The following is a 27,739-nucleotide window of genomic DNA, read 5'->3' as shown; positions in this document are numbered from 1 at the left end:
AAATAAGTGTAAAATTTTTTTTTACCCATGTTTACCTTTCCCTCCCCTTTACTCACCTCCTCCCAAACAGAGGGTAAGAGGGAGGTGGCCTCGCAAGTGAACTCGGCCTCGCGAACACGAGCAACCTCCGAGGTCACTCGCGACCTTAACTTCACGAACCTCCGAGAATAATAAATTTTTGAATATGAATATATTTAAAAAATTAATTGATGTTTAAAAAATCAATCACTCTCAATATATTAAATTAAATTGATGTTTGATAATATTTTTATAATTATAAAAATTAAATAAATATATAAAAAATAATTTTGTATTATTTTGAGGTCTCTAGATATATCAGTTAGTCTAGATCGAAATCGACTGATAAATTTTTCAAACATATAGAAAAAACTAATTTTTTTCAGTAAAATAAAAAATAAGTACGTAATTTAATAATTTTAGAATTATGATACAATGATTTTGATATTCTAAAAACTTACAGTTCAGTAACAAACTGTTTTCTTTTTCATCTGTTTCCCTTCCATCCGTGCAGATTTTTTCTTTTCTTTCTTATTGGATTTTTTTTCTTCCTTTGTCTTATTCTTCCGAGCAGATTGTTTTCCCACGACCATCTTTCAAAGTAAACATAACCACAGATAAAAAAACTATTTTAAAAGTAATTTTTTTTTTGAAGGTATTATGGCCTCGAAAATAGAAGTTTTAAAAATAGAAAGGTGACAGTTAAAATTTAAATTCGATATGAATAATTCAAGAGCGATTAACCTTGGAGTAAATTTTATTTCAATAAAAAAAAGCGCTAAAAAACCGATAAAAGAGAGCCCTAAGGAACCGTTTTGTCGCGTTCGAGCGAGCCCAAGCCCGCAACGCTGTCAGCGAACTAGGCGAGGCGACTCCGGCGAGAAGAAGCAGCATGCCGAAGCGGACGACGCACACGTACTCCAGCGAAGATGCGGCGCCGGACGGTCCCGATTCCGATCTGTTCGTCTACTACTGCAAGCACTGCAGCTCTCACGTGCTCATCACGGGTACGTTGTTCCTCCCCCTTCTCCTTTCTAGGGTTTTTGATATCTTTAATTTATGAGCAAGGTCTTGGCTCTTGGCGTTGTAAGTTTGGTTCTACTTCCGATCTGAACCAACGCAGGCTGTGCTCCCTCAGAAGAGGTCTTTTTGCTGGCGAACAGTTTGTAGACTCGGTGTATTTAAGGAGGTTGCTCTAAAAAATAGTTCCTTTTTTCTGAATTATCATTTAACGATGGATAAATTGGAGGAGTATGCATTCTTAATACCTGCTTGGTGACTTGTTATGTCTTGAGCAGTGAATTTTCCCAACTGCAGTAGTATTCCTTCCCGTTGAGCAGTGTAGTTGAATAGGCATCACCAAGTCTGCCAGTTCTATGGCTTGTATGCCCTTTCTGTTGCTTATTTTTACATAAGAATATTACCAGAGGGTTGATGGTGCATAGATGAAACAGGTCTGTTTAAGTGAGTACGATACTAGAGTTGATTAGGCGAGTTTTTTTTTTTTTTTTTCATGTTTGCTATTATACCCTACATGATGCCTAAATTATGCTAGTTCCCTTTGATAATTTTAGTTATCTCTAGTTAGCATAGTTTTCAAAATCTTGGAAAAAGCCTAATGAAAGGAACTGGTGCAAGAATTAATCTCCTGTGTTTTTTCTGTTCACTCAACTAACTTTATGCGTCTAGTTCTAGAATCACCATCCACAATAATTTACAAGCATAGAGTCTTCTTCAATCCATATAAATATTTCAAATGTTATTTCCCTTTTTCATGTTTGAGAATAATTTAACCAAGGATTATGTTTCATATAATGGGTTCAACATAAAGCAAGGTTCTAAAATTCGCTAGGCGCTAGTCGGGCGGCAGACCAGCGCCTAGCGCCTAGGCCGCCTAGGCGGGGACTAGGCGCCGCTAGGCGGATTCCTCGGTATCCCTTGTTTCATGTGGACTGTGGACAATGTCATATGCAAATCTAAATGTTTTCTTAAACAATTTCATAGCAATGAAGATCTAACTATGTATGCTAAAATAAATACATACTTTCCAATACCAAAAAATAAAAAACTATAAAAGAAATAGTTAAACAATAGAACATGCAGTAAGTTATCATAATCATATAGTAAACAGTAGAACATTGGAAAATAGTAGCAATAGTTCAATTCAAAATTACAATGCATTGTGAACTAGTAACCACTAAGCAAAATATAATTGTTAAATAACATAAATCATGTCTTAACAAAATGAGTTCAAAATTACACAACTAATAGACTCGTATTTATTCTGCTTCTTCTTCTCCATAATTTTCAATAACTTGTTCTTCATCGGACACAAACTCAATATCATTATTGTGATCCTCGTCTTCTTCTTCGGATTCAAAATCATCTTCATGAAGTTCTCTCACTCTAGAACTTCTTCGGGGTTGTAGATTTTCATCTGCTCCACTTGCTTCATCAACCATTTGCCAAGTGAGCCCGGAACCTAGTTCAACTTCATCATCTTCCCCACCATCTATAATCCAACCTTGTGCATTTGAAGCATCTTTTGCAAGAAGGACATCAACATTTCTTTCTTTTTCTTTTTTTTGTTTGTTCAACAATCTAGCATTAAATTGGACAAATACTAGATTGTTCAACCTGTTGGCATCCAACCTATTTCTTTTCTTTGTATGAATCTAAAAAAAACAGAGAAAGTAAATACTACAGTTAGTACCTGAATATAGAGTATAGACGTTAAAAATTATAACTAATTTAATTAAAGAGTAGACTGAAAGTTTAAAACTTACTCCTTCAAATGTACTCCAATTTCTTTCACACCCAGATGAACTTGTAGTTAATGAAAGTATCCTCAATGCCACCCTTAGCAAGTTAGGTGTGTGAGCACCGTATGTACTCCACCATGCACATGGATCAAATGTATCATCATTTTTTTCACATGCTTTTGCTGCCAATGTTTTTCCAAATAACCCAGTCTTATTTCTATATTTTGGAAATTCCTTGTTAATAATTGTATCTTGTAGATCTAACTCATTGGCATGTAAAGTTTCCATGCATTCAAAAATCCCCATCGCGACCTCCTCATAAAGAGCAATAGAACTATCTTTGTAGTAAAAATAAGGATTCAACAAAAATGCAGTGGTATGCAATGATGTATCAAGTCTATCCTTCATTTTTGACTCAATAATGACTATGATAGGTTGATAATTTGATTCCACGTTATTCAGAGCTACCTTGATATCTTCTTTAGCTTGAAGAAGCTCCCCATATAGAAACCCCATCGATGACTTTCTATCTCCATCTACCAATCGAAGAACTCTTACCAAAGGAGCAAATATTTTCAAACAAAGTGTCACACCATTCCAAAAACTCATGCTCATCACTGTAGAGTAAGCCAATTTTCTTTTGTTTGTTTTTGACCATTTACATTTCTCCCACATATCACTTGTAAACATGACCCTTAAACTAGCTTTTTTTTCAATCAAACTTTGCAATGTGAGGAAATTTGATGCAAACCTGGTAACTCCTGGTCGGACTATGTCTCTCTTCTTCGTGAAACTTCTCATCAATGATAAAGTCTTATGGTGAGCATAGATGAAAATGGTAAAAGCCTTGGATTGCTCAATCACCTTTTTATATCGTGGAAATTTGCCAATACTTTCAAGCATGAGATTAATAGTGTGAGTTGCACATGAACTCCAAAAGATCCCGGGTCGTTTTTCTCTCATCAATTTAGCTGCAGCCATATTGTTGGTGGCATTGTCTGTTACAATCTGAACAATATTCTGAGCTCCTACTTGTTCAACACACTTGTCAACATACTCAAAAATAAGTTCAGCTGTATGCGCCTCCTCTGAAGACTCCTTAGACTCTAAAAATGTAGTACCCTCCTTGCAATTAACACACAAATTTAAGATGCTTCTTCTTTTTCTATCACTCCATGCATCTGTCATGATTGAGCACCCATTCTTTGCCCATTCTTCTTCATGTTTCTTCAACAATTGTTTTGTTCTTTCAACTTCGGCTTTCAATAGTGGCTCCCTAAGTTGATATTGAGTTGGAGGCTTGAATCCTGGTCCAAATTGACCCACTGCCTCCATTAGTTGTTTGAAACTATCATTATCAACAGCATTGAATGAGATTCCATTTTCATAAACCCATCTCCCAACATATTGTTGAACTTGTTGAGTTCTCTCTTTGAAAAGTGCCTCATTTATATTTTTTTGGCGAAGCACTTTACTTCCACTGGAGCCTGCATTTTCTGGAGCAATTGCCGATGCATATCTATCCATGGGGCCAAGTGGAAGAGGTTTCTTAATTCCATCCATCCCTTCAATTTCAAGACCTTCTTCTTCATCTTGAGAAATAGCCACCTCTGCTCTACAACTTTGTTCTTCCATTATTTTGTTCTTCTTTCTGTTCCTCCCTTCTAAAATAGCCTGTTTGCACTTATTTTTATCTTCTTCAGATGCTTTTCGACAACCAGATACATTTCCAGGTATATTTCCAATGTGCTCCTTTATCCTATACACTCCTGACATGGTTTTTCCACATAGCTTGCATTTAATTTTGTCGAGATTTTTAGGATCTATCAATATCCCAAACTCCCATCCGATATCGTTTGACTTTCTTCTAAGCATTCCAGATTCGGGTTGAGTGACAAATGCTGTCGAAGATGGATTGCTTGCCATTATGTTAACAGATAATCTGAAAAAATTATATATAACAATTTAACAAGTTAATAACATAACATGATAATAAAATTTAATTATACCTTTTTACTATACCAAACGATACAAAATAATGAAATATAACATTAACAAGTCTAAGAATATTTTTTATATATCATTATATCTTAATCTAAGTATCTAAGTTATCTAACTAATAACATTTATTAGATAATAGATATTTGTTTAAAAAAATTAAATTTAAAATATATTTTTTATATTTTAAAATCTGTTTTATACTTTTATATATAAATTAATAATATTTATTGGAATTTTTAAAAATATAATTTAATTTTCATATTTTTAAAACTGATTTATATAAATTAATAATATTTATTAGAATTTTTAAAATTTTAATATAATTTTAATATTTATAAATCTGATTAATATAAATTAATAATATATAAAATTTATAAATACGATTTATATAAATTAATAATATATTAATATGTATTATGATTTTTAATTTTTTTTTTTATATTTTTAAATCTGTTTTATACTTTTATATATAAATTAATAATATTTATTGGAATTTTTAAAAGTTTAATTTAATTTTCATATTTTTAAAACTGATTTATATAAATTAATAATATTTATTAGAATTTTTAAAATTTTAATATTTATAAATCTGATTAATATAAATTAATAATATATAAAATTTATAAATACGATTTACATAAATTAATAATATGTATTATGATTTTTTAAATTTTATTTATTTTTATATTTTTAAATCTGATAAATGATAATTGAAAATATTTATAATGATTTTTATTTTTTTTAAATCTGTTATATAAATTAATATTTAATAATATTTATTAAAAAAATTAAATCTATTAGTATTATAATAATACTATTATTATTGAATTCTATATTTCTATTAGGCTTTATGAACCGAACCCTATAGCCTACCCTATTATTGAAATTATCCCCGTTAGGAATTGTTTTAATTTATTAATTATTAAATAAAATAAATACAAAATACTAAATCTCGAAGAAAAAAACGCCGCGATGCCGCGACGTCGAACGCCACCGGCCGCCACTGGACGCCACCGGCGCCTCGCGGGAGGCCTCCGGCGCCGCCGGAAGCGTCGCCGGACGAGTCCGGTGGTCCGGCGAAGTCCGGCGTTGCTTCCAGCGGCGCCGGTAGCGTCGCGGAAAGCTTTTGGCGCATCGCGATGCTACCGGCGCTGCTGGAAGCAACGGCAGACTTCATCGGACGCGCCGGACGCTTCCGGCGACGCTTCCGGTGGCGTCTGATGCCCTGCGACTCGTCCGGTGTTGCCGGAGAGTTGCCGCGACGTCGCGACGACGAAGAAACAAAAAAAAACAATGAACAGAACAAGAAAATAATAAAAACTCACCGGAAGTTGCAGGCGGCGATGAGAGAAGACACAAGTCGGCGATGAAAGAAAGAAGACGAAGCGCCAGCCTCTCCGCAAATCTGATTTAGTGATTAAAAACGTACCTAAAATACCTAAGCCCGCCGAAGCCCGCCGAAGCCCGCCGAAGCCCGCGTTCGCCGCCGAAGCCCGCCGAGGGCCGCCTAGGTCTTCCGCCTGGCTGGTTTCCGGCGCGGCCTGCAGCCGCACAACGCCTAGGCGGCCGCCTAGGGCGAAATTTAGAACATTGACATAAAGATGATGGCTATGTTGCTGGCCCCTAATAGTTCAAACTCACATTTTCTTCTTGTTTGTTTATAAGGATCATTTATTCAAGGAGAAATCTTTGTAAATGTTAAAATGGAAATATCCTAAAGAAGAAAAGTGACCAAAATTTGTAGAAATATAATCTTGATATATGTGAAGTGAATGAAATGGTGCAACATTCCAATGCTTTGGGGCACCTAGTATTATGCACTATTTCATGTCAAGTGTAAATCGACTATGTAGCAGAATAAATTAGAGTAAGGTGCTAGTTGCTGACAATGTTTGATTTGATTAACAATAATATATATATTTTTTTTTCTCTAGAAATTTCTATTCATATGTACCATGCAAAAAAGACAAATAATTGGTTCTAGCTAATCTTTCATGGAGCATTGTGATTGTTGTGTGCTATTCAAACTAAAAGGAAAATTTTGTAAAATATAGCAACAGTGAAAATATGCCAAGATGGATGTTTGGGGTTATGAGATAAATAAAAGATTTACAACAATGCAACCAACTTGTCTACAGTTAGTTAACAAGTCGAACTAAAGGTGTAAGGCTTAGAAGGGGAATTCTCTAGTCAGCTTAGCCAAAGCAATTTAAGAAATCTGAATACTACTTGTAATATGCCTTACAGAGAGTTCAACAAACAAATCATGTAACACACCTAATAGTTGGGACTAACTTGGCTTAGTCATGATGAATAATAGCTCTTAGGCCATTATGGTCCGGGTCTTTCTTAGTTTAGTTGCATTCCATAACAGAAATGTCTTTAAATTGTGATTTCTAAGTAAACATTTTGTACCAGTTTTCTGTATCTAAATCTTGAATATTCAAGAGGCTATGGAAGGTTCTTGTTGCTTTTCTTAAACCTAAAAAAAGTTGTTTATACATGGTGAAGTCTCTTGTTACTTTCCATAAACCTAAACTTTGTTTACACATGGTAAATGGTTGTTCCTTACTTTCTACAGTCGTTGAAACAAATTATCAATTATCTTCTATATTGATGTGTTTGTTATGAAGATACTCAATTGCAGAAGATGCCTAGGCGAAAAACCGACAAAGCACATGTACTGGACCAGATGAAACATCTTTCTAGGTTGAACGTTAAGGAGGCAGGAAAAGTTCTTCTAAAGCGGTACATATTTACATTGGGTGGATTGATATACAATCCCTTAAATATTTTGATCCTTTTGTTGTTTTTTTCCTTATATTGGAATGATATGGCATATTGTACTTGGATATTGAACGTGCTTGTAATGGAATAAATTGATTTCCTTGTCTACTGAAATTAGTGAATGCCCTAAGCGGTTAGCTTAGTTACAGGTTGTTATTGAGGCCTTAAATCAATCGTTTGCTTCAAAACATTGAATTCCAGTTGATTTATCTAGCATCAATAATTTGTGGGAAATGTTTTTGTTATTTATTTCAAATCAACTTTGTTTTCAAGTCTGCATAAATTTGGCTGACAAGTCTGTGAAAACCAAAACCTTCAAGATGCTCATGCAATCCATCTCTGAGCAATCTAATGATCAAGATTATGACCTAGAAACTTACCTTGGATAAATTTTGAGGCAAGACAATCAAAGATGTCAACTAGGGAAATAGTTGGTAGGAATGCACACTATATCATGTGTAATAGCAGGAAGAGTGATGTAGCTTGCAAGGAAACATATAAGCTAATAGTATCATGAATTGTTATATAACATGTTAAGATTCTTGTAACAAAATTGAGTGTGTGACTTTTGGAGTCTCCCCTACTCTTCAAAGTAGAGCTCCAAACTAGAGGAACTCTGTGTATGCTCATCATGGGTACGACTGTCCTTGTCAGACAATCCACACATTCATCAATATGAGATTGAGGGTGAGATACTGTAAAAATGAGCACTTGTGAGTAAGCCAACGGGCTAGCTAAAACTTTAAGCAATAAACATTGTGTTATTATCTATGATGCATATGTATAATCATGAACTGAAAATAATGATAGCAGTAAAAGTGAACTATAACTATAGTCTGATGCAATTAAACAGATAAGACATAATACTAATATTAAGTGGTTAAATTAGCAAGCAATAAGTAAGAATTATCTTATATCTACCATGATGAATATCGTGGAGGTCAAGAATTGTAGCAACAACACATGCAGATAAGAATAACAAGGTCAAAACAACCAAGACCACAACACACTTCACTCACTGGTATGCTCCACGATTTGTTGTTTAATACCCACTGACATGGAAGGGAGTTATTTAGGCAATGTCTAAAAGAAGTTTCATCTTAACTCAGTACTCACCCTCAAATGCTCATTATAAGGCAGTATTTATCATGTATTACTTGCTCAAAAGCAAGGGAAAGGGGATGTAGTCATGCTAACAAATGAAGGGCCACATTACCTCGTTGACAATTGCATAAGCCACTCATGTTAGGGGATGATGGTGCATGACTCAGCACGATAGGTGTAACATATTGTTAGGTTCTGCCCTTTTTTATAGTTATACCATATTGTTTTTTCATTATCATGATAGGTCTAACATTCTCATGACTTGCTTCAGTCACTGTTTGAAATGATACTTAGCTTATGGAACATATGAATTTTCTCTGTAGTGGTGAAGGAAAACTGGAAAAGCAATATCGCATGAACTGTGTCGGCTGTGAACTTTTTGTTTGTTACCGTTCTGAAGAAGTTTTGGAACATGCCTCTTTCATTTATATTGTCGATGGTGCACTGAGTTCAATTGCTGCAGAAACAAACCCACAGGTGCATTCTTGTTGTTACTAAAAGGTTATTTTGTACTACATTTCGAACTGTTTCGATCGGGCTAGCACTATTTGTTTTCCTTATTACTTTTATCATTGTGTTTCTGCTCTGATGCTTAGGCATGAGTCTCTTTGGCATATTATCTATATGCCATTGTTGAGCATAATAGAAATTTGCATACTGACAGGTTTAAAAGTTCCCTTGAAAGTGTATTTCATATTAGGCAAGTTAAATCAAACCATACATTTCATAACTCATTAGGACTTATGCTCTGGCTGCAACTATTTCTCTCTGTATGTAAATTAAGTCACCCCCTGAAGCTAAGAATGATGGTTGAGTCTCCTTTTTTCAAAACTCAAGCACGTGAATCCTTAAGACCAATAACAAGACTGGGAAAATGAGTATCACACTGCCAGCTCTCTGATTTTTGTTATTTCAAACTTCATTTATGCATCATTTAAGCCTTATCGGTCTTTACTTGAATGCTCTTTCATTTGTGATTCGTACTAGGTATTCATAAACTTTTTTATCCTAATGATTGATAACAAAACCTAATAATGTGTATTTATGATTTTGATGCTGTTACTTCTTTTCTGTTGGTGTTAGTAGTGCTTATGAATTATGATTTTATATAAAGAGGAAGAAAAGTAAAGTTGCAATATAGAAGTGAACTTGTATGAGGCTGACATTTCCAACTGAAAACTATTACTGTGTCAGCATTACCCTTGGGGATGTGTATTTACTGAAATATTTTACTTGCTATGGTTTTAATCTCTGGTTTATGTATAAGTTCAATTTTACATCCCAATTTGTGTGACATCATCTGTTGCGATTTTTCTTTTATGCAGTTTGTTTATAGATATTGAAATCTTTTTTTCTAGCCATAATAATAATAAACTTCATATATGCGCCATCATGGTAAAAACAATAATTACAGGATGCTCCTGTACCCCCATGCATATCTCAGTTGGATGGTGGCCTTGTTCAAGTAGCAATAGAAGTAGAAGACCGTGCTCAACGTTCAGCCATAATAAGTAACTATCCATCTCCCATTTGGTTGATTCTACTATTCAGATGCTCATTAACATTCTGGAGTTTGGTTCTATTTGAGTACTTATTTGGTAGCTACTATTTAAGCATTATGTGAAAACTGATTTATTTGGATCATGATTGTGCCATCCCAATCTTTGGGGAAATTGTGATATCTGTCAGAATATTAACAACATAAATTAGCCTTTCTTTGTTCTTTACACCGTGTTTGGTTTGCAATAATATCTATTCCGTTCTGTTTTATTTTGGCAGAATAACTATTCCTTCATTTGATTACAAGTGACCTTGGAATAAAATCCTCACAGAATTGTTATTCCCTCTAAATCCTTGTTTGCTATTTCCTGTATCATATGTTGCGATTATTATTCTGTGAACCAATCCAAGCTTTTTGAGCCAGAGCATCAGTCATCAGCCAACACATGGTGCCAGTGCACCTATTTGGAGGGTGGAATCATGAAAAAGGAGGAAACTACTAAGGAAGAAGGGTTTTGGGGTTCTTCTGCGGTTTGGAAGAAGAAATAACAATTTTACTAGATCGGGGATTTCTTAATTGTGTAATTTTGAGGAAGCAGATATAACATTTCACATGGAGAACGTAGAAGCTACAGGAGGAGATGTTGGAGGCTCTTTCTGCCAGAGTAGTGAGAACCACTGGAGATGAAGAGAGTATATTGGTTTCTGGAGAAGAAGCCAGAGGGGAGGTTTAATAACCAAGAGCGAGTTGCACCTGGCGTACAAGAAATCATAATTATCATATGTCTTTGTGAGGGGGAAGAATGTGACACCTAGTCCATGTCTATCAAGATATCATGAGATTTTATATGGCGAGTCAATCCAAGGAATACATGTTCACTTTCAATTATACTCACCAAACATACTATTAATTTCTATGGCCTGACGTTCCTAGTGACCTGGACAATACGATTTAAAGTGACATTTTTTTTTTGTTTTTGCCATGATGTGGCTGGGTAGAGTGCAAGACTCAGTGTATATCTTAAAATAGTTTCACACATTGGCAACTCGGTTTTTCTTTTCTACTTGGCAAATTGTCTAACAAATTTTCTTTTTCTTTTATGATTTTTTTTCCTGATATATTTGTATATCCTTTGCATTTGTTTTGCAAGCAAGCTATGTGCATAATGACTATTTTCCTCATATTGAATTGACATTATTTTCATCAGGAGTCAATGCTGATGATGTTCGAGTTACTATAGCTGCTCCAGCTGCTAGAGGAGAAGCTAACAGTGAGCTTTTGGAATTCATGGGCAAGGTTTGATTTGTTTATAAATGCTAAAATCTCAAACTCTATTTGATATAATTGGAGTCATACGGATTATTCTTTTCCACAGGTGTTAGGCTTAAGATTGAGCCAAATGACCCTACAGAGAGGATGGAACAACAAGTCAAAGCTTCTCATTGTAAGATACTGTAATTTTGTTCTTGATTTTGATAATGATCCAATATACACATGTATTAAAATCATTCACTCAAAATATATTGTCCAAAAGGATTACATGAGTAAACTAGTTCAACCAGACCTGAAACATGTGAGCTAAGAGCACTATAACAGAATCAAGAAATGTTGACACAGAACATGCTCCAAAAAAACACAAATATGCCTAGGCAGGAAAGACAACCAATTGCCAATTCAACTGACTAGTCTCCATAGATGGAGGCTGTCCTCTTTCCCTTGGCGAGCCCAAGAAACAACTCATTCCTCTGCTAGCAGCAGCTTCTCTCGACTCCATGTTTCTTGCTGAAAGATTAAGCCACGCTCTGCCTTCCAAAATATGGTGAAGAACCAAGATTTTGAAAGTGCATTACCTACTCTAGCAACTTGCTTTTAAGAAGAGGCAGCCCAACCAAGCCATTCATGTGGAAAAAGGAGTTACAATTGATGATGAAGCTTACTTCTAATAAACTTTATTTCGATTACAATCCAATATTGGTTACCAATAGTTGTGTTCTGGGTTCAACTTGTTGGCCACTTCATTAACATAATGAAAGATAAAAAGTAGACTATATATAAAATATACTCACAGCCATTTCCCTTGGTTTATTTACCTTCTTATTGATGCGTTTATATGTCAGGAAGTATTATGAGCTTCAAATGTCAGTGACTGTCATATAAAGAGTCGTCAAACAGTAGGATAATTATTGTAAAATATCAGGTATATAGATGATTGTTATGAACTTAGAAAAACCAGTAGGCAATAATTGCTAAGAAGAGTTCACATATCATTATGATAAATTTTAAAAATGAGTCCATTAATTGTTTGATGCAATAATTGATAAGTAGTATCCATTTCCTTAGTTTTATTTCCATCCAAATCAGATGAAATAGGAGCATAACCTTCTCAAGTTGGCATGTACTAGTAGTAGGATCCAAGTAAATGTGCAGTTGTTATAGAACTTAGTTTTTTTTTCTTCCTTTTTTTCCCATTTCCCTTCCTGTAAATTTCCCTCCAAGTAAACAACTTTTTTGCCCTTCATCACCCTTCTCTCTTCTCCGCTTAAACATGACCTTGAGTTAAATTTACGAGGAGTCTAGGTCCATCAAATGGTAGTTATGGATCTTAACATAACTGAAAGAGTGTAAGAGCATCTGCATCAGATACCCTATTCAAAGATTTTACCTTAAATTTTGGATAGGATAGCTAAAAAATCTTTGCATCAGCTACCCTATCCGTTCTCTAAATTATGCATTTATGAATAGTACTTCTCTAAATTTAGGGAATGGATTCCATTCCCTAAACATTATAGAGGAGAGAGAAGAAATAGGGAAGCTGATATATGATGTTTTGAAAAGTGATTATCTAAATTTAATAAAGTAATTTTTTTACCCTAAATTATACATTTTAGATAGGGAAACTGGTGTGGATGCTCTAAGTGGCACAGGTATGGCCTTATGGATTCACATAGAACTATCTTGATGGTGGTTAAATCTACTTGTCAATAAAGATCTTGACTCGAATATATAACAACACAGCACTCATCTACACCCCCCTTGTAATCTACTAACCTTGAAAGGGAAAAAAGGAATTATAATCACGATGTTGAAATCTGCAAATATTTTTTAGATCAATTTCTATGACTTGAATTACCCTAAATTATACATTTTAGATAGGGAAACTGGTGTGGATGCTCTAAGTGGCACAGGTATGGCCTTATGGATTCACATAGAACTATCTTGATGGTGGTTAAATCTACTTGTCAATAAAGATCTTGACTCGAATATATAACAACACAGCACTCATCTACACCCCCCTTGTAATCTACTAACCTTGAAAGGGAAAAAAGGAATTATAATCACGATGTTGAAATCTGCAAATATTTTTTAGATCAATTTCTATGACTTGAATTATCAAATCACATGGTGCATATGCTTATATATTTGAATGCTTGCTTCAGATCGAGGATTTATCCGCAAGGCAGGTTTACGAAAAGTTACTGGAAGCCGTGCAGCCTTGAGACATGTAAATCCCATGGAAACAGCACAACATTAGGTTTATTAAGTTTATACAAAATTATTTCTGTGATGGTTGTTGTTTTCCAGATAATTGTTCTTTGATACTTGATCTGTAGCAGATCACAGATTCTGTTTTCTGGTTCTTTTTTGCAATGTTATCCCATCTTGAAGTGAAACTAAAGAAATTACATGGAGATGGTATAATTCAGTGACAATTGATATATTTTATCATGAAATTTATTAGAGTGGATGACATAAGAGGTAATGAGAGATTCAAATATTTTTAGTCAATGTGTTAAGGTAGAGATATACTAATATTGGTTTGTGATCCTGTCTAAGACATGCGGAGATAACGCGCTAGGCATGGTAGACGAATGATTGACTATCATAAGATCCTTTTCGCTAAAAGAAACTTCTCCTTCGATCCTGTGCACCAGGAGACGATTCAATAAAATGTTAGTGCCTAAAAATTAAGTGTTCATTTGGCTATCATGATTCATAAATTCTAGTACTTATCCTGAAGGTCTAAAGTTCGAATATTGGGAAAGGTAAAAATCTACTAGCCAGGGGTGGGAAGATCTAGTGAGTAACGGCACGGCCGAGGGGCCATCTTAGGACGTCCAATGGGGCCGAGGGGCCAGGTCGTTACAATAAAAAGACGTCATTTTATTGTAACAACACGACCCTATGGCCGCTTTGTGGCGGCCCAACTGGCGACCTCTAGTACTTAAGCCTGGAGGTCTAGAGTTCGAATCCTGAGAGGCAACAATCCACTGGCCAGGGGTGGAAAGTCCTAATGAGTAACGGCACGAACCTGCGGAGATAACGCGCTAGGCATGATAGACGAATGATTGACTATCATAAGATCCTTTTCGCTAAAAGAAACTTCTCACGATTCAATAAAATGTCAGTGCCTAAAAATTAAGGAGTCCTTAGCAAAGGTCAAGTTAGTCCCAGTCCAAACAAATGTAAGAACCGTCAAAACATATGCATGGGAGCAGAGTTGCTGATGTTCGTGAGCGTATCTTTATCACGGAAAGGACTCTCTTTTGTTTACCATCTCAGTTTGTATTGTGTTTGAGTTGTTTTTAAATAATTGTGATAAAGAAGATCGATCTAGGAGTGGAACTTGATCACGAAGGGATGCTTTCTAAACCCTTAATTGGATCTGAGAAAGTTCGGCTTTATCTGGGCATGTCTTATAATCAGAAAGTTGGACTTCTAGTTGGTCATGGAGATGTAGTCTGCATTGCATTTTGAGCTTTTTACAAAGGAGCAAGCAGTTGCTCAAAAAGCTATTTCTGGCGGTACAGGTATGGCTAGAAATGCAATCAGAAAACAGTGGGTTAATATCCATATTTACATCCCAAGTCAGCCTAATTACCTTGGCAAATGAAAGTCTCCAAGGACAGTAAGAATGCAGATTTAAGTGTCCATAGAATGCAATGATATCGTCCCATGTCCATGAGTACCAACATCTTCCGAATATGTTTCAACGTTGCTTTTGTCAGCTTCAATATCATTACGAAACCTTGCTGCTGGTAGTTCAAGTAGCAACAAGAATATACACCACGCTTCAAAACAAAATCAGCGAGAAAATGACATGACCCAATGTTAACACATGCAACACTCAGACATATTCACTGCAAAAATTAGTAGAACAATTCCATTACAAGATAACTAGCTGCAGTTATATTGTTATATTCCAATCACAAAATAATCTCATAAGATCGGTGCTCAAAATCATGAATTGGTTCATCATGATGCTTTTTTCCAATACGAGGAACTAAAAAGCTCCAAACAGTAACAACTAGCAAAATGTCTCCCAACTTGAAATCTTTATTTCAGGAGAAAAGGAAAGAATGAGAGAAAAAGAAGCTATATCATTTTCCTTTAAAGTAGCTAATGTACATGTGGACTTTGCAACAAAGGTTACGCTTTTTGGTCACTAAAGTTGGATTCGGGTACCTACAAGTAATAGCTTGAGAAAAAGGTTGTAAATGCGGTTAAGTCTGCCCAACTCGGGAAGGAGCTCTTCAATCTTTGAGTGTCATCAACAAGATACTGATCAAGCACTGCGACATCCATCCTCAATGACTCGGAATTGTTGGCCTGTAATTCATTCGACATGCGTGTGAAATTAATTTGAGAAACCTTTGAGTTTATAGATCACTCAAGCAAGGCGAATTAAAGGTTTCGAGGTTCAATATAACATGAGAACATCCATATTGGTTCAAATAAAGGCATATTAAGGAATACCTCTAGCCAGAAAGTCCAGTTATCCTTGCTACTTCCACTAAGTCTGCATATATATGATGGGGGACCACCATTAAAACTCTCAGGAGCTGGAGGGTCAAAAAAGGTCAACAGGTTAAATTTTGGAATAATGGATTTAGAGGCAAAAGAAGCGAATAACCATGGCGTTCACCTGGAAGCCTGTAATCTGCAAAAGACCAATTTGACAATGGACCTGTAATGTTGAGGACAGTCACCCAAATCTCGCCTACCGAGCTGTACCAGTTTCAAACAGAATAAATCTCTACTTCATATAGAAGGAAGAATTTAAAGAGACATGTGTATAATTCTACTTCTATACACAATACAACATTATCTTCAAAGTGAAAATTACCCTAGATGAAGTTCCAAATGAAGCCTACGATGACCAGTCTCAGAAATCAAAACAGAATCACGAACAGACACATGTGGCAAAATTGCATAGTGACTTAATATTTTAGAACCTTCGGTGGGGAATTTCAAACTTTCAGAGAACAAGAAAGAAACAGGGAATAGCGCCTGCAAAATGAGGAACCAGTTAAACTCGTGATGCTGTAAGTTTTCATGTTGTCTTTTTTTGGATAAAAAGATTATTTAAGTTTCTTATTTGCATGCTAAACAAATATTCATCAGTTAATCAAGCACATGGTGCTGAATTTGTTAAATTTCAGAAAGTAAAGTAAACAATTATTAAGGCAACAGTTATTATAGTCAAGATTTTCATGAATGTGGAAAGACAAGCAAATGTAGAGACAATGAAGACCGTAGCAATTGTAGCAAATACATTAGCAATCCATGAAAACCATAGGGAAGCAAGTTTCCAAGTCATAAGTTCCAATAATTATCCCAAAACACGGGTAGGTAGAACTACAAACTACACATAATAAGTATTTAAACAAAACAAACACCTGACTGCAGCACTTGCAACCATGAAGAGGGGTTTGATAAAATTAAATAGTAGAGATTATTTGCCTTTGAAAAATAAATGCTAATTATTGAATATAAATTCAACAACTAGTAAGGCTTAATTCTAAATTCAACAATTCACATACCACCCAAGTGCCACCATCAGAATTATAGTTCTCTTCAGACAACCCTGAACTGATGCCCAGAAATTTTGAAGCTTCAGGAGCATTCTTAAAGAGGAAAGAAAAGGAATTGGCATCCACAACAGCAAAATCGTAGCTTGAAGACACAATCTTGTCAGAACCTGGCAATTTGATCAATGCAAAATAAAGGAGCAATATTGCACTTGCATAAGCAACCACATAAAACTAGAAAATATAAATGCAACAGGTATACAATACAAGCAGATATGAAAAACAAACATCGTCTTAGATAGTGAAAAAATGGACTTTGAAGCATCATGGTTTATGAATGGATTGAGGTGGTCCAACAACTTAACCTGTGATCCTCACAAGAATTTTTTTTTTGAATTAAGGAACATTTCTGTTATGGAATTCAAAGGTTAAAAGCTGCACAGTATGTTGTTGGGTAGTTAAAGCAACTTCAATCTCAACACATATCACAAACTAGTGTATACGTCCAACAAGTACATAGGAATGTGATGCAGGCTCAACCCGTGTTGAAGTCCAATATGAGTCTTCAAACTTCAAACGGGTATAACTTTTGACTCGGGACTCAGAATCAGGCTCTGTCTGTCGTCACACATACAGAATTCGAAAACCTACATTTGTTACCTATGTAACCGTAACTGTCAATTTTCAGCCCCCAAATTCCGACGTTTAAACTCTTTTTAGGGCCTTTTTGCTATTTTTGGTAATTTTTAATTTTTTTAGATATTTATGATAATTTTCATATTTCTATTATTTTTTAGAGAGGATTTGTCTTGATCCGCATCTTCATTTGAGTTAAAGATCGTTAAGTTAATTACTTTCCTTTTCAAGTAAAAATCTATTTCCTGTTTTTACAAGATTGGAATTAAGATTTGTTAATTGTAATTATTGTAATTTCTTTCCTTATTTGAGTCTTAGATTGTGGTCTATATAAGAGTCATGTTTAGATGTTGAGGGATTAACCCCTCAAGTTTTAATAACAAGGTTCCTTCTCGAAGGCTCCTCTTCTTGTCTTCTCAATTTTCCTTTTCGCATCTACCCGCAGGATAATCGCTATCCTGCCCAACATCAGAATGCCAACAAGTTATTGTAGTTATGAAGTCAACATCTTGAGCATTCCAACTAAAGTAGGGTTGTAAACAAATCAAGCTGAGCCAAGCTTTGGATTGTTCAAACTTGTTTGATAAGCCATGCCGAGTCTAAAATGAACCAAGCCATTGAAATGATTGTTCAAACTTGGCTTGGTTTATTTTTTATGAGCTCGAGCTTGAGCTTGGTTCATTTAAATGTTATCGAGCCCTCAATTCAATCTTGTTTGATTGTTTGAAACTTTTTCTTTTTTGATTGGTTATTGAGCTTGATAATTCAAACTTGTTTGTTCATTTTAAAAGTTTCTTTGTTTATTTAGCATGCTGATAAGAGTTTTAATATTGAACATGGTTCGTGAACATTATTCACGAACGTTAATGAGTTGAACACATATGCATTCAAGTTTGCTTATTTAATTAATCTTGTGTATTGAACGAACATAAACAAGCTCTTACTAAGCCAAACACCAAGCTTGTTTACGAATGTTCGGTTCAATTATATCCCTAAACTGAAGTAACCTTTTGTGTTTTACATTGAATTGAAAGTAGCAAATGCTAAAATTTGCACAAAGTTTCTGCCCTTATGTTTAGAATCTGGGTAGGGTAAGGTTTGTGCTGCTCCCACAACTTGGCACAGCATGGCAGCAGAATGGGAGAGAGGGCAAAGAATGGGTGTATATTTGTATTTACTCTTCAGCTTAGAAATAAATTGAGATAAAATGGCTGGCCTTCCTATTCCTGTCTTCCTCCTCTCCTCTTCCTTCCATTACCCTTTTTTATATTGCATAATGTTATCTTAAATGATTTTGTAAGTGTAGGCGGGTTGTTTGGTGTACTGAACCTACTGGTATCATTTTGGAAACAGGCGATAACAAATTTTAAAATATTTTTAACTGTAATTCAGGCTGTAGGATGATGAATGTATGGTCCAGTGTGTTAAACATATAAAGGTAATATATTCCAGTAAGTAACGGAAACAAGTGAAAGGCTGGCATTTATAATGACCACTCCATTTAGTTGCTGAATCAAACAGATTCTCAACTGTTTTGCGGTGCCACATTCAGATGGATGATGGGTTGAAACCCATTGATCTAGAATGAATTTCAAACAAAAATGCTGTTTCAGGAAAATTGAGGAAATCAGGAAAAATAATGAAAAAAAAGCAGATTTGTTAAAGATCTTATCAAAAGAAACAGTTAAAACAGAAAATTGGTACCTACTAACATATGGCATGTATATCTTTTGTAGTAACATACCTACAGTAGCAAATGTGTGCTGAAGCACAACCCTCTTTGGTGCATCAACACTGTATGGAAAAAACTGGGATGAAAGAGCCAAAGCAAGGATAGTAACTTGTACCAAGCACTGCAAAACAGATGACCTCCCCAACCAATGACCAACAACTGGTAAAAGTGGGCCAACACACCAACCAGTCACCAGTCCAATTACAGCTGCAACTACAGCATCCTGCACAAAATATCCTGCAAAAGAGTCACTTTATCAACAACTAGATCCCACTCATTTCTGTTCTTTGTATTTCAATTGCTAGTTTGGGTTAAAATTAGGCACTTGGAAGTTGTCAGATCCAGCAGCAAGTTTAAAGAACGAGAGAAAATAGGTAAGGTCATATAGACATTTACATAGACAAGAATTTATATTATAGCTAGATAAGTGGAATTGATGAGAGTTAAAGATAATAGGGGGTAGAGAGAGGCTATAGAAAACTATAGGTAATAGAATTAAAAATAAAGAGATTTCAATATTGATGTAATCTTGTATAGATCTCATTGGAGAGAAAAGGTTCATGTAGATCACCCAAATAGTGGGAACCAACACGGGTAAAGGATGATAAGAGTTTGAGTAAAATAAATAAATACAGAACATTGAATTGTTCATTAATTGGTCCTACCTACTATAAGGTATAACAATCACATGATAAAACAAACGATAGCTAAATCATGTGAGAATAATCACTGCAAAAATTACAAGAAGCATGATCCAGCATGAGCAGAGAGTGCATCCAAGCAATAATAACTAATGGGACTTGGGTTTGAAAATTTGACATCATCATTTTTTTTTAAAACACGATGAGTACAGATTTTGCAGACAATTGTTTTTTTAAAAAAAATAAAATTGGAAGATCTAGAAGCAAGAAGGCACGGTTAAAATTTATAGAGAAGATACTTTAGCAATTATCATAACTAGCATTATTTATATGAATTTTTGGGTCTAAAATCATGATTATCCTATGGATAAAAAAAAAACAAGATCAGAAAACTAACCGAAAGGTCGTGGAAGTGATCCCATCATACCCATCTTTTCAATCAGAAACTGGACAAGAAACCCACCATAATAAACCGAGTATAAAAGACTAGGGATCATGGGAATCAAATAGCCTGCTAATGACCTGTAAATTTGTTACACGACCATATAAGAGCATGGCCTAAGGAATTGTCTTTGTTCCATGCAAAAATGAAAATATATAATCTTCCATATAAGCCAAAGAATATCTTAAATAAAATAAGCAACGGTGAAAATTTGCTGTATATTAAGTTACTTTGGATACCGTGTAATGGTAAGCTCAAGTACAGTGGGAGGATATCCAGAGCTCTTGAATGCCTTATCATATGAAATTGAGTTCCCTATTATGTACTTGGATGGTAGGCTATTTTAATATCTAGGAAATTTTACTTATCATCCTTTAGTCTCTAAACAGGACGTTCATCATAAAACATTGGTCTTTCAGGTTTCACTGAGAAACTAGAAATGATTTGATTCAGTTGTAGATTTTATCAGATATCCTTTTTCAGGCTCGTGCTTTGGACCCAAGCAAAGCATATCAGTAAATAATGGCAGAAATTAGACCATTGATTTGTAAACTTATGCCAGGTGACTGTTGGGGACTCATTTAGTCTTTGGGTTTATTCTATTGCATAAATACGTTCTTAAACAGAGCAAGTACAGAATGACCCCAAAGCATTCCACCTCTTGTAGTAGAAATGATTATGCATCAGATCAACTTCCTATAATGATATTATTTTTCCTGATATAGCATTAGTATGTACGTGATGCAGCATGACTAAATTGATCTCCAATTCTTGGACTCTGTCAGTATCACAATGACTGAGTTTAAGAAGTTTGATAACTCATGTTTAACACAATATCGTAGCCAATAAAAGACTCAAAGTAACATACTGTTTGTTTATCCAAAAGTTATCTTATCCAGCAGGCTTGAGAAGTGGGACTATGACCTATCATAAATTGTTAGAAAAAAATCTAGAAGTTAATAGATCAACTTTGTATCAAAGCAGCTAAATCCCAAGGTTTCCACGTTTGAGAAAGAGAAACTGAGTTTGTAGTAGTGGCATGATTTCCTTGTACCCTATTGTCTACCCTTTTGTCCTTCAAAATTTTCTTGTACCCTATTGTCTACCTTTTCGTCCTTCAAAATTCTATGGAACCTACTACAGATTACAGAATTTATTTTGCTAGCTTCCAGGGCCCACACTGACTACTTCCTTCTCTATGACAGCCATCTTTAACTGCAGCTGTGCAGCCCATTGTGACCAAACAGCCCAATTCCCAAGCTGTTCGGCATAGAATCTCCACCCACTAGCAGCCGACATCCCCAATTAGTTCCTAATCTCCGCACAGCCTAAAGTTTCCACTCATAATGTATGAGCAGCCATCTAGAAAAAACACACAATCAGTCACATTGAAAAAAGTACACAATCAGCCACCTCTGGAACTTAGTTCATCATCCATTTCCGAACATATCAATACCATCTTCCTCTTAAGTAGCATCTCCTCCCCTCTGCTCTAATTACATTGGCTAATTCCTCTTGGATCTTAGCAACAACGGAAGGATTGCCTCTTCACTGGATCCCTTGCACTGTCATATATATGCACCAGCAACCACAAGGGATCCCCTGTATAACCTCAAGTATGCCCATTTCATTCTCACACCCCAGGGTAGCCCTCAACTCATAGAAGATCTATGATCAACCACTCATGTCCAGGTGCCCTCAACTCATCCCATGCTAATCATAGTGCCACCTCATTATATCATCGAGAGTCTTGGCTTTCATCTACAGTGCACCGTCCATGTACCATTGTCCTTCCCTTATCAATGAAGATCTGTGCTACCAAAATTTCCAAAGAGGCTACCAGACCCATCATACCCACCCAACTTTAATAGCAACTGCTGAACTAGGAACACCAACTGCAACAACATCACACCCAGGCACAAATCCAGCAGATCAAGCCCATACCAGGTGAACAACAGGCCTAAGCAGAGCCAAATAGTTACTGGCTTTTTAATAATGAAATGACAAGGGAAACAAAAAGAAGATTTCATGAAGAAAGGCAGCAGTTCAAACTTTAAAGAAAAATAAAGACACAGCTTAAAATTATTAATTTTGGTCACAATTTCATTATCAGCATGGAGTGGAATTGGCTCTATATCAAGTCGTGCCTACATTTGGCATGGATAGAGTGAGTTAAATTTAGACCTAATTAGCTTCAATTAATATTTCCTTAATAGGTGGATCTGGGACTGTCTGGTGTGTAAACTCAAATATAGGTTCAATTAGGTCTAACAAGAGCCAAAACCAAGCTGAACCAGGTTATTAATATAACATATAATAATACATGTTAACCAATACTGGTTTTATTAGGATTCTTGAACTCCTCATGCTTGCTCTCTTTTGTGTTCTCATCATTAGCTGACCTTTGCATTAACCGAAACTGCCTGTGTTGCTAAATTGAAGACAGATCGAACCCCATCACAAGTTGATAATCTTATGTGGATCATTCAAGTGTATTCCGCTCTACTCCGTTGTCCTAAACCCTTATCTCTTGCTTTCCTCCCATCATTACCTTTTCCCTTGCTGCCGTGCTGGCCTATTGTAGGTCTGACCCAATAAAACCCTATGTGATAGTTGGTATTTGATCAACACAATTGAATACTTTTTTTCCCTATACATGAGATTCAGTCAAATTACCATTGAAGAATAGCGAGTAATAATCTGATGGCTTGAACTTCAAATGAATAAAATGCTTCAAATAGCTATCTAAGATCAATTAGTTCTGCTTTCCATTCACTAACCTATTTTTTAAAATGTAATCAACTACTCCTAGTTGGGCAGAATCATACTAAATATTAACTTGCAATTAGTTAGTTGTTCCAAGCAGTATCTAGAAAAAATTCTCTCTTGAGAAATAATTACTTGTTTCAACAAGAATAATGTTTCACTGAAATTGTGGGAAGTGGAATTACTTGACTGATTGAAGGCCACAATGCTTGCTTGCTATTCGATAGGAGAACCAAGAAATAAGCATAGATAATGATATCAAATATGTTAAGAAACCACCTCCAAGCTGAGCCAGAAGATAAGTCTGTTCAAAATAAACGTGTATTCTGAATAATTTGCAAGTTTTCATGAATCAAGTGAGCATAAAAGTTTGGCAATGATTAGCATTATGAGAATCTTATTTAGAAACTGGCAGTCGTATTTAGTTAAAGGATGTCCAACTTCAATAGAGCATATGGAATCTGTTAAAAGAGAGCTAAAAAAATCAAGCTAGTCCAAGGCTCAAAGGCAGCAATAACATGAAAGAGACCGATGCCAATTGAAGGTGTAACAATGTATAATGACACCAAAAAGAACTTAAATTAGCTTTCAGAATGGCAACAAGTACTTAACAACTCAGATAAAAACAGTGCTGAATGGAATTATCAATTCATAATGGGAAAACATCTTTGCATTTTAAAAAAGCAGGGAATATGAGAGAGAATTTATACTTAGCTAACCAGCGCTAAGCATTCTCCCGGAGCATCTCAGGGCATGGTTTGGTAAATTCAATTTTATATCATCAGACATTCAGAAGTATACCATATTACATTAACATTTAGCATGCCAAGTCACCTCTCAATCTAGGAAGAAAATTCTTTTGGGTGCTGATACTGTAGAAACCAAGAGGTTCAAACCTTAGCTCTGTCAACAACCAACACGTATAAACCAAGTACTTTGGACGTTGGGGTATTTCTAGGCATTGAGAATACTAGTAAAAGGGGAGATATTTATATATCTAATAGAAAAGTACGTACCACAAAAAAGGGCGGTATATCTAAACACTTTTATAGATTAGAATGTTAGACTAATACTACTACATGAGGAATCATTATCCTAGCTAGAAAAATACATACAACAAATTAGCTAGCAAAGAAAACAATCTTACACTATTAGTCCATACATCTCCCTTATTGTTTTTGATAATCTAGGTGTCCAGGCTAAGCCTGACTAATCATAGAGGTAGACAACCTCCCCCCTAGTTCACTTACCAAGTAAATCCAAAGCACTACTTATGCACACTTAGAAGCACAGCTTATGCACACTTACAAGCTGACCTCTAGGATATTCATCCCATTTAGGATTTGAGCCCCAATCCACTTACTGCTCCTCTGAGTGCTTTACCATTGCACCACACCTATGCGGGTAGCACCTATACATCGACACCTCCCTTATTGTTTTTTGATAAATAAAAGTGGTATATCATATATCTAAAATGTAGAAAATGAGATTTTAGAGTCTATTCATGTTTAATGTAATATCAAATCTTAATAAATACCTAAAGACCTATATACATGTATCTGCACGCTCCTGAATATCCTTTCTACATCTAAATGATCCTCACAAAAAAAACTAGGATTCCGGGCCCTCCACACATAATGTATTAGCAACGATAAAGCTAAATGATGATCCTTTGTCACCATCCTGCTCCCTCTATAATACCGTCCAAAGGCATGGATTGTCTTCCGATAGGTGGACATCTCTGGACGCATATGCAACCAACCTTGAATCCTCTGCCATAGGTCTGCAATCGGAGGGCACTGGAAGAACATGGTCGATCCTCCTGATTCTCCCGTCGGTCTCAGGTAGGGAGCCTCCGTCGTGTCAGTATTTAGAAAGTGACTACATGACTCGACTGAACATAAGACTTTCACATTGTACGGGCTCATGGCACCCTAGGACTAGGACTTCGGAAAAAATCATAAGCCTGGGCAACTCCATCATCGTGTGAAAACCACTATGCCAATCATTGTCTAAAAGCCTCAGGTGACCAGCAATCTCAAGGATGAGATCCCGTATGTGTAGTAAAAGCTTGATCAGCAGGGAATCTGAATGAGTTGCTTGCCAAGACCACAACCTTATTGTGAATGTACTCAATGTGGCCAACTAGTTCCATGAACTTTCTATCCAAGTCATTGAGAGGTAACTCTCAAGGGATTTTTGGTCACTAAAGGTCATGCAAAAGGCTCACCTTGGACAATTAAAACAAATTTGGCAGTGCTATGAAGATTGATGATCTTCACCTGGTTATGATGTTCTTCTTGGAGGGAATTGAATATCTTTGTAAAATGAAAAACAGAATGCATGATGTAAAGCAAAATAGAAAGGTATGACCCAAAGCACATGTGAGCTTGTTGGCTCAAATAGTTATTGTGTAGCTGCATGGGTCCTCCTGAACCAATGAAACAACATTATAATATTCACGTTGTCATGCAAATTGCCCCTGGTCCAGTCTTCATGAGAGGACAACTTTCAAATAGATTGTCATTCCATCAAAGGGAAAGATACAGTTGCAATCCTAAGGAGATTAATACGTCTATAACTACTTAATCAGCATATTTACTAAATCCTTGAGAAGTCATAGATTCACACATTTATAAGCAAGAATTATTGGACATCTTTGGGCCAACTTGAAGAGTGCTGAGGGTCTATTTATCATTATGTAAATATACATGAGCATGGTTTTTTTAGATAATCAAATATATATGAGTCCTGATTCTTCACCCACTAATTCACAGTTAATAATTGAATAGTTGTCATTGTTCATGTACCCCGTTTAAGATCAGTATATTATACATAAGTTTGTGATCAATCAAGTGTTGGTAGATATATAAAAAACAAATAGACATTCCAATAATAGATTAACAATTCAAAATTTTCTTTTTCAGCATGTAAACTAAATATTGGAAGAAAATATCCCTTCTTATCTGTTTCATTTGCACAAGATATTTAAGGAGAAAAGATCCATGACAAGAATCAAGTGGGGACATTGAAAGAATTTGTTTCCCTGTTATTTCTGAATAATATGAAAATATCAGCTAGGTTATAATCAACTACAATAGACTTGATTGATTTACGCACATAAGAAATAAAGCCAAACCTGAATAAAGCAAATGGTATCTGCATAGAGATTTAGTGATTAGGAGTTGCATAAAATAGAAATGAAAGCTGGTTTACCATTGTCATTGAAATATATAACGCGAAGGCTCCCCAAAAGCACACTTCATCTGATATGATCTAAAAATTCATGGGAAACATTTTAGAATTTTGAGATAATGTAATGTGATCAGAGAACTTGAGAAAAGTATCAAAATTGTATATAATATTCAGCAAGCGTACTAAGAAGAATCATCAAACCTCTATTGACAGTTTGAAATGTGAAGCTTTTTGTGAAAGCCCAAAGTTTCCCCAGGTAGTTCTTGGAAGCAATAAACCAACAAGGGAACTAGGCACAAACATCAAGAATGCCAAAATTGGATGAGCAAACCTATAACCATGAACGATTAGTTTATATCTCCCAATAAAAATCCAGGAAACATAGAAGGCCAAAATCTAAAATGCATAGAAAATATAGAATACAAGATCATCTAAAGAGAAAGTGACAACAAATTTTAATTCAAAACAATCAATAGATAACATCCCTGCATCATATTGTAAAGTATCAGAGACATGAAAGAGACAGTTGTTCTCTGAAAATTAGAGTACTGAATAGAATTGAGTTTTCTGTATGAAACAAAACCAACAGTGTGTACTATTTATTCTTTAATGGTTCTAGTAAAATACTGAAGAAAATTCATGCAGGCTCCAAGGATCAGACCCTATTATTGCGATAGCACCTCAACTTTTAAAAACTTCAATTTACATATTGAAGTTTATAGTTGCCTTTACATCGACTCAAATTATCCCGATTGTATAAAGTAGTCAAGAACAAGGTAATTGGGCAAATTTAAAAAATCAAGAGTAAAAATGGCAGTTCCAAATTTAAGAAACCAAACTGACTTTGACAACTTTTCTAAGCTTTCTCTATCTTGTCTTATAGCATTAATCCTGAGACAGACTCACTTTGCCCTGCAATATAGGTCAATCTTGAAACATTCAAACTCCCCTAGTTGGATGTTGGAAGTTACACAAGTTGTTCATGAATGATGATAAATTTGACTGTTGGATAGCCTTTGACTGGATCACGGAGGAGGAAGCCTCATACTTTCATATTTCTAACACTCCACCTGAGCAGGAAGACCGGACAAGCTGAACATGTGGATTAACCCAACTTAACACAAATATTTAACTGACACTGGCAACAATCATGTATAACATCCCCTGTTGGTTAATAAATTTGATGGATGACCACTTAATACAAAAGCTTGGTTAATGAAAGGACACCCTCAGGTCATGCCGAGGGTCATCCCATGGCAGGTTTACTGAATTACTCGCTCCCAATTGGATGTGGGCCAGTTTTGGGGGGTGGGGGGTTTGCGTGATTTCTCCTAAGGCCAAAATG

The 27,739-nt window shown here is 35.5% G+C and overlaps 2 protein-coding genes across 4 annotated transcripts in view; one reads left to right on the top strand and one right to left on the bottom strand.

The window, feature by feature from the left end:
- The first annotated feature begins 836 nt into the window (after window positions 1-836).
- On the top strand, window positions 837-13,858 carry LOC122055737 (UPF0235 protein At5g63440). Of its 3 annotated transcripts, none has more exons than XM_042617319.1 (7): window positions 837-1,025; window positions 7,429-7,529; window positions 8,996-9,149; window positions 10,087-10,183; window positions 11,381-11,469; window positions 11,549-11,617; window positions 13,611-13,858. In XM_042617319.1, the coding sequence occupies exons 1-7, from the start codon at window positions 948-950 to the stop codon at window positions 13,668-13,670; spliced, it is 648 nt and encodes a 215-aa protein (XP_042473253.1). In that variant the 5' UTR covers window positions 837-947; the 3' UTR covers window positions 13,671-13,858. The 3 variants fall into 3 exon arrangements, with proteins under 3 accessions (XP_042473253.1, XP_042473252.1, XP_042473250.1); XM_042617318.1 differs by having other exon boundaries at window positions 7,415-7,529; window positions 10,117-10,183; XM_042617316.1 differs by having other exon boundaries at window positions 7,415-7,529.
- Window positions 13,859-15,531: 1,673 nt separating this feature from the next.
- The window catches only part of LOC122055736 (endoplasmic reticulum metallopeptidase 1-like), a 52,441-nt gene continuing 40,233 nt past the window's right edge, over window positions 15,532-27,739 (bottom strand). The window contains exons 12-21 of the mRNA XM_042617315.1: window positions 26,596-26,725; window positions 26,416-26,475; window positions 23,385-23,503; window positions 20,389-20,513; window positions 19,363-19,587; window positions 16,995-17,152; window positions 16,298-16,461; window positions 16,097-16,179; window positions 15,928-16,013; window positions 15,532-15,780 (exon numbers count right to left, since the gene is read on the bottom strand). Of these exons, the coding sequence (XP_042473249.1) occupies window positions 15,637-15,780; window positions 15,928-16,013; window positions 16,097-16,179; window positions 16,298-16,461; window positions 16,995-17,152; window positions 19,363-19,587; window positions 20,389-20,513; window positions 23,385-23,503; window positions 26,416-26,475; window positions 26,596-26,725 (1,294 nt within the window). The 3' untranslated portion in view covers window positions 15,532-15,636. The remainder of the gene's footprint in view (window positions 15,781-15,927; window positions 16,014-16,096; window positions 16,180-16,297; window positions 16,462-16,994; window positions 17,153-19,362; window positions 19,588-20,388; window positions 20,514-23,384; window positions 23,504-26,415; window positions 26,476-26,595; window positions 26,726-27,739) is intronic.

This window comes from Zingiber officinale, chromosome 3B (genome assembly GCF_018446385.1).
Source record: "Zingiber officinale cultivar Zhangliang chromosome 3B, Zo_v1.1, whole genome shotgun sequence".
NCBI classification, from domain to species: domain Eukaryota; kingdom Viridiplantae; phylum Streptophyta; class Magnoliopsida; order Zingiberales; family Zingiberaceae; genus Zingiber; species Zingiber officinale.
Note: the sequence above shows the minus strand (reverse complement) of the source record. Positions and strands in the feature narration are given on the sequence as shown.

What these genes read in the sequence shown, in the direction of transcription:
- LOC122055737 (XM_042617316.1), top strand. Translation starts at nt 911, where the DNA reads ATGCCGAAGCGGACGACGCACACGTACTCCAGCGAAGATGCGGCGCCG. An exon ending in CTGCAGAAACAAACCCACAG is followed by an intron (nt 9,150 to 10,086) that starts GTGCATTCTTGT and finishes CAATAATTACAG; the next exon opens with GATGCTCCTGTACCCCCATG. An exon ending in TTTTGGAATTCATGGGCAAG is followed by an intron (nt 11,470 to 11,548) that starts GTTTGATTTGTT and finishes TCTTTTCCACAG; the next exon opens with GTGTTAGGCTTAAGATTGAG.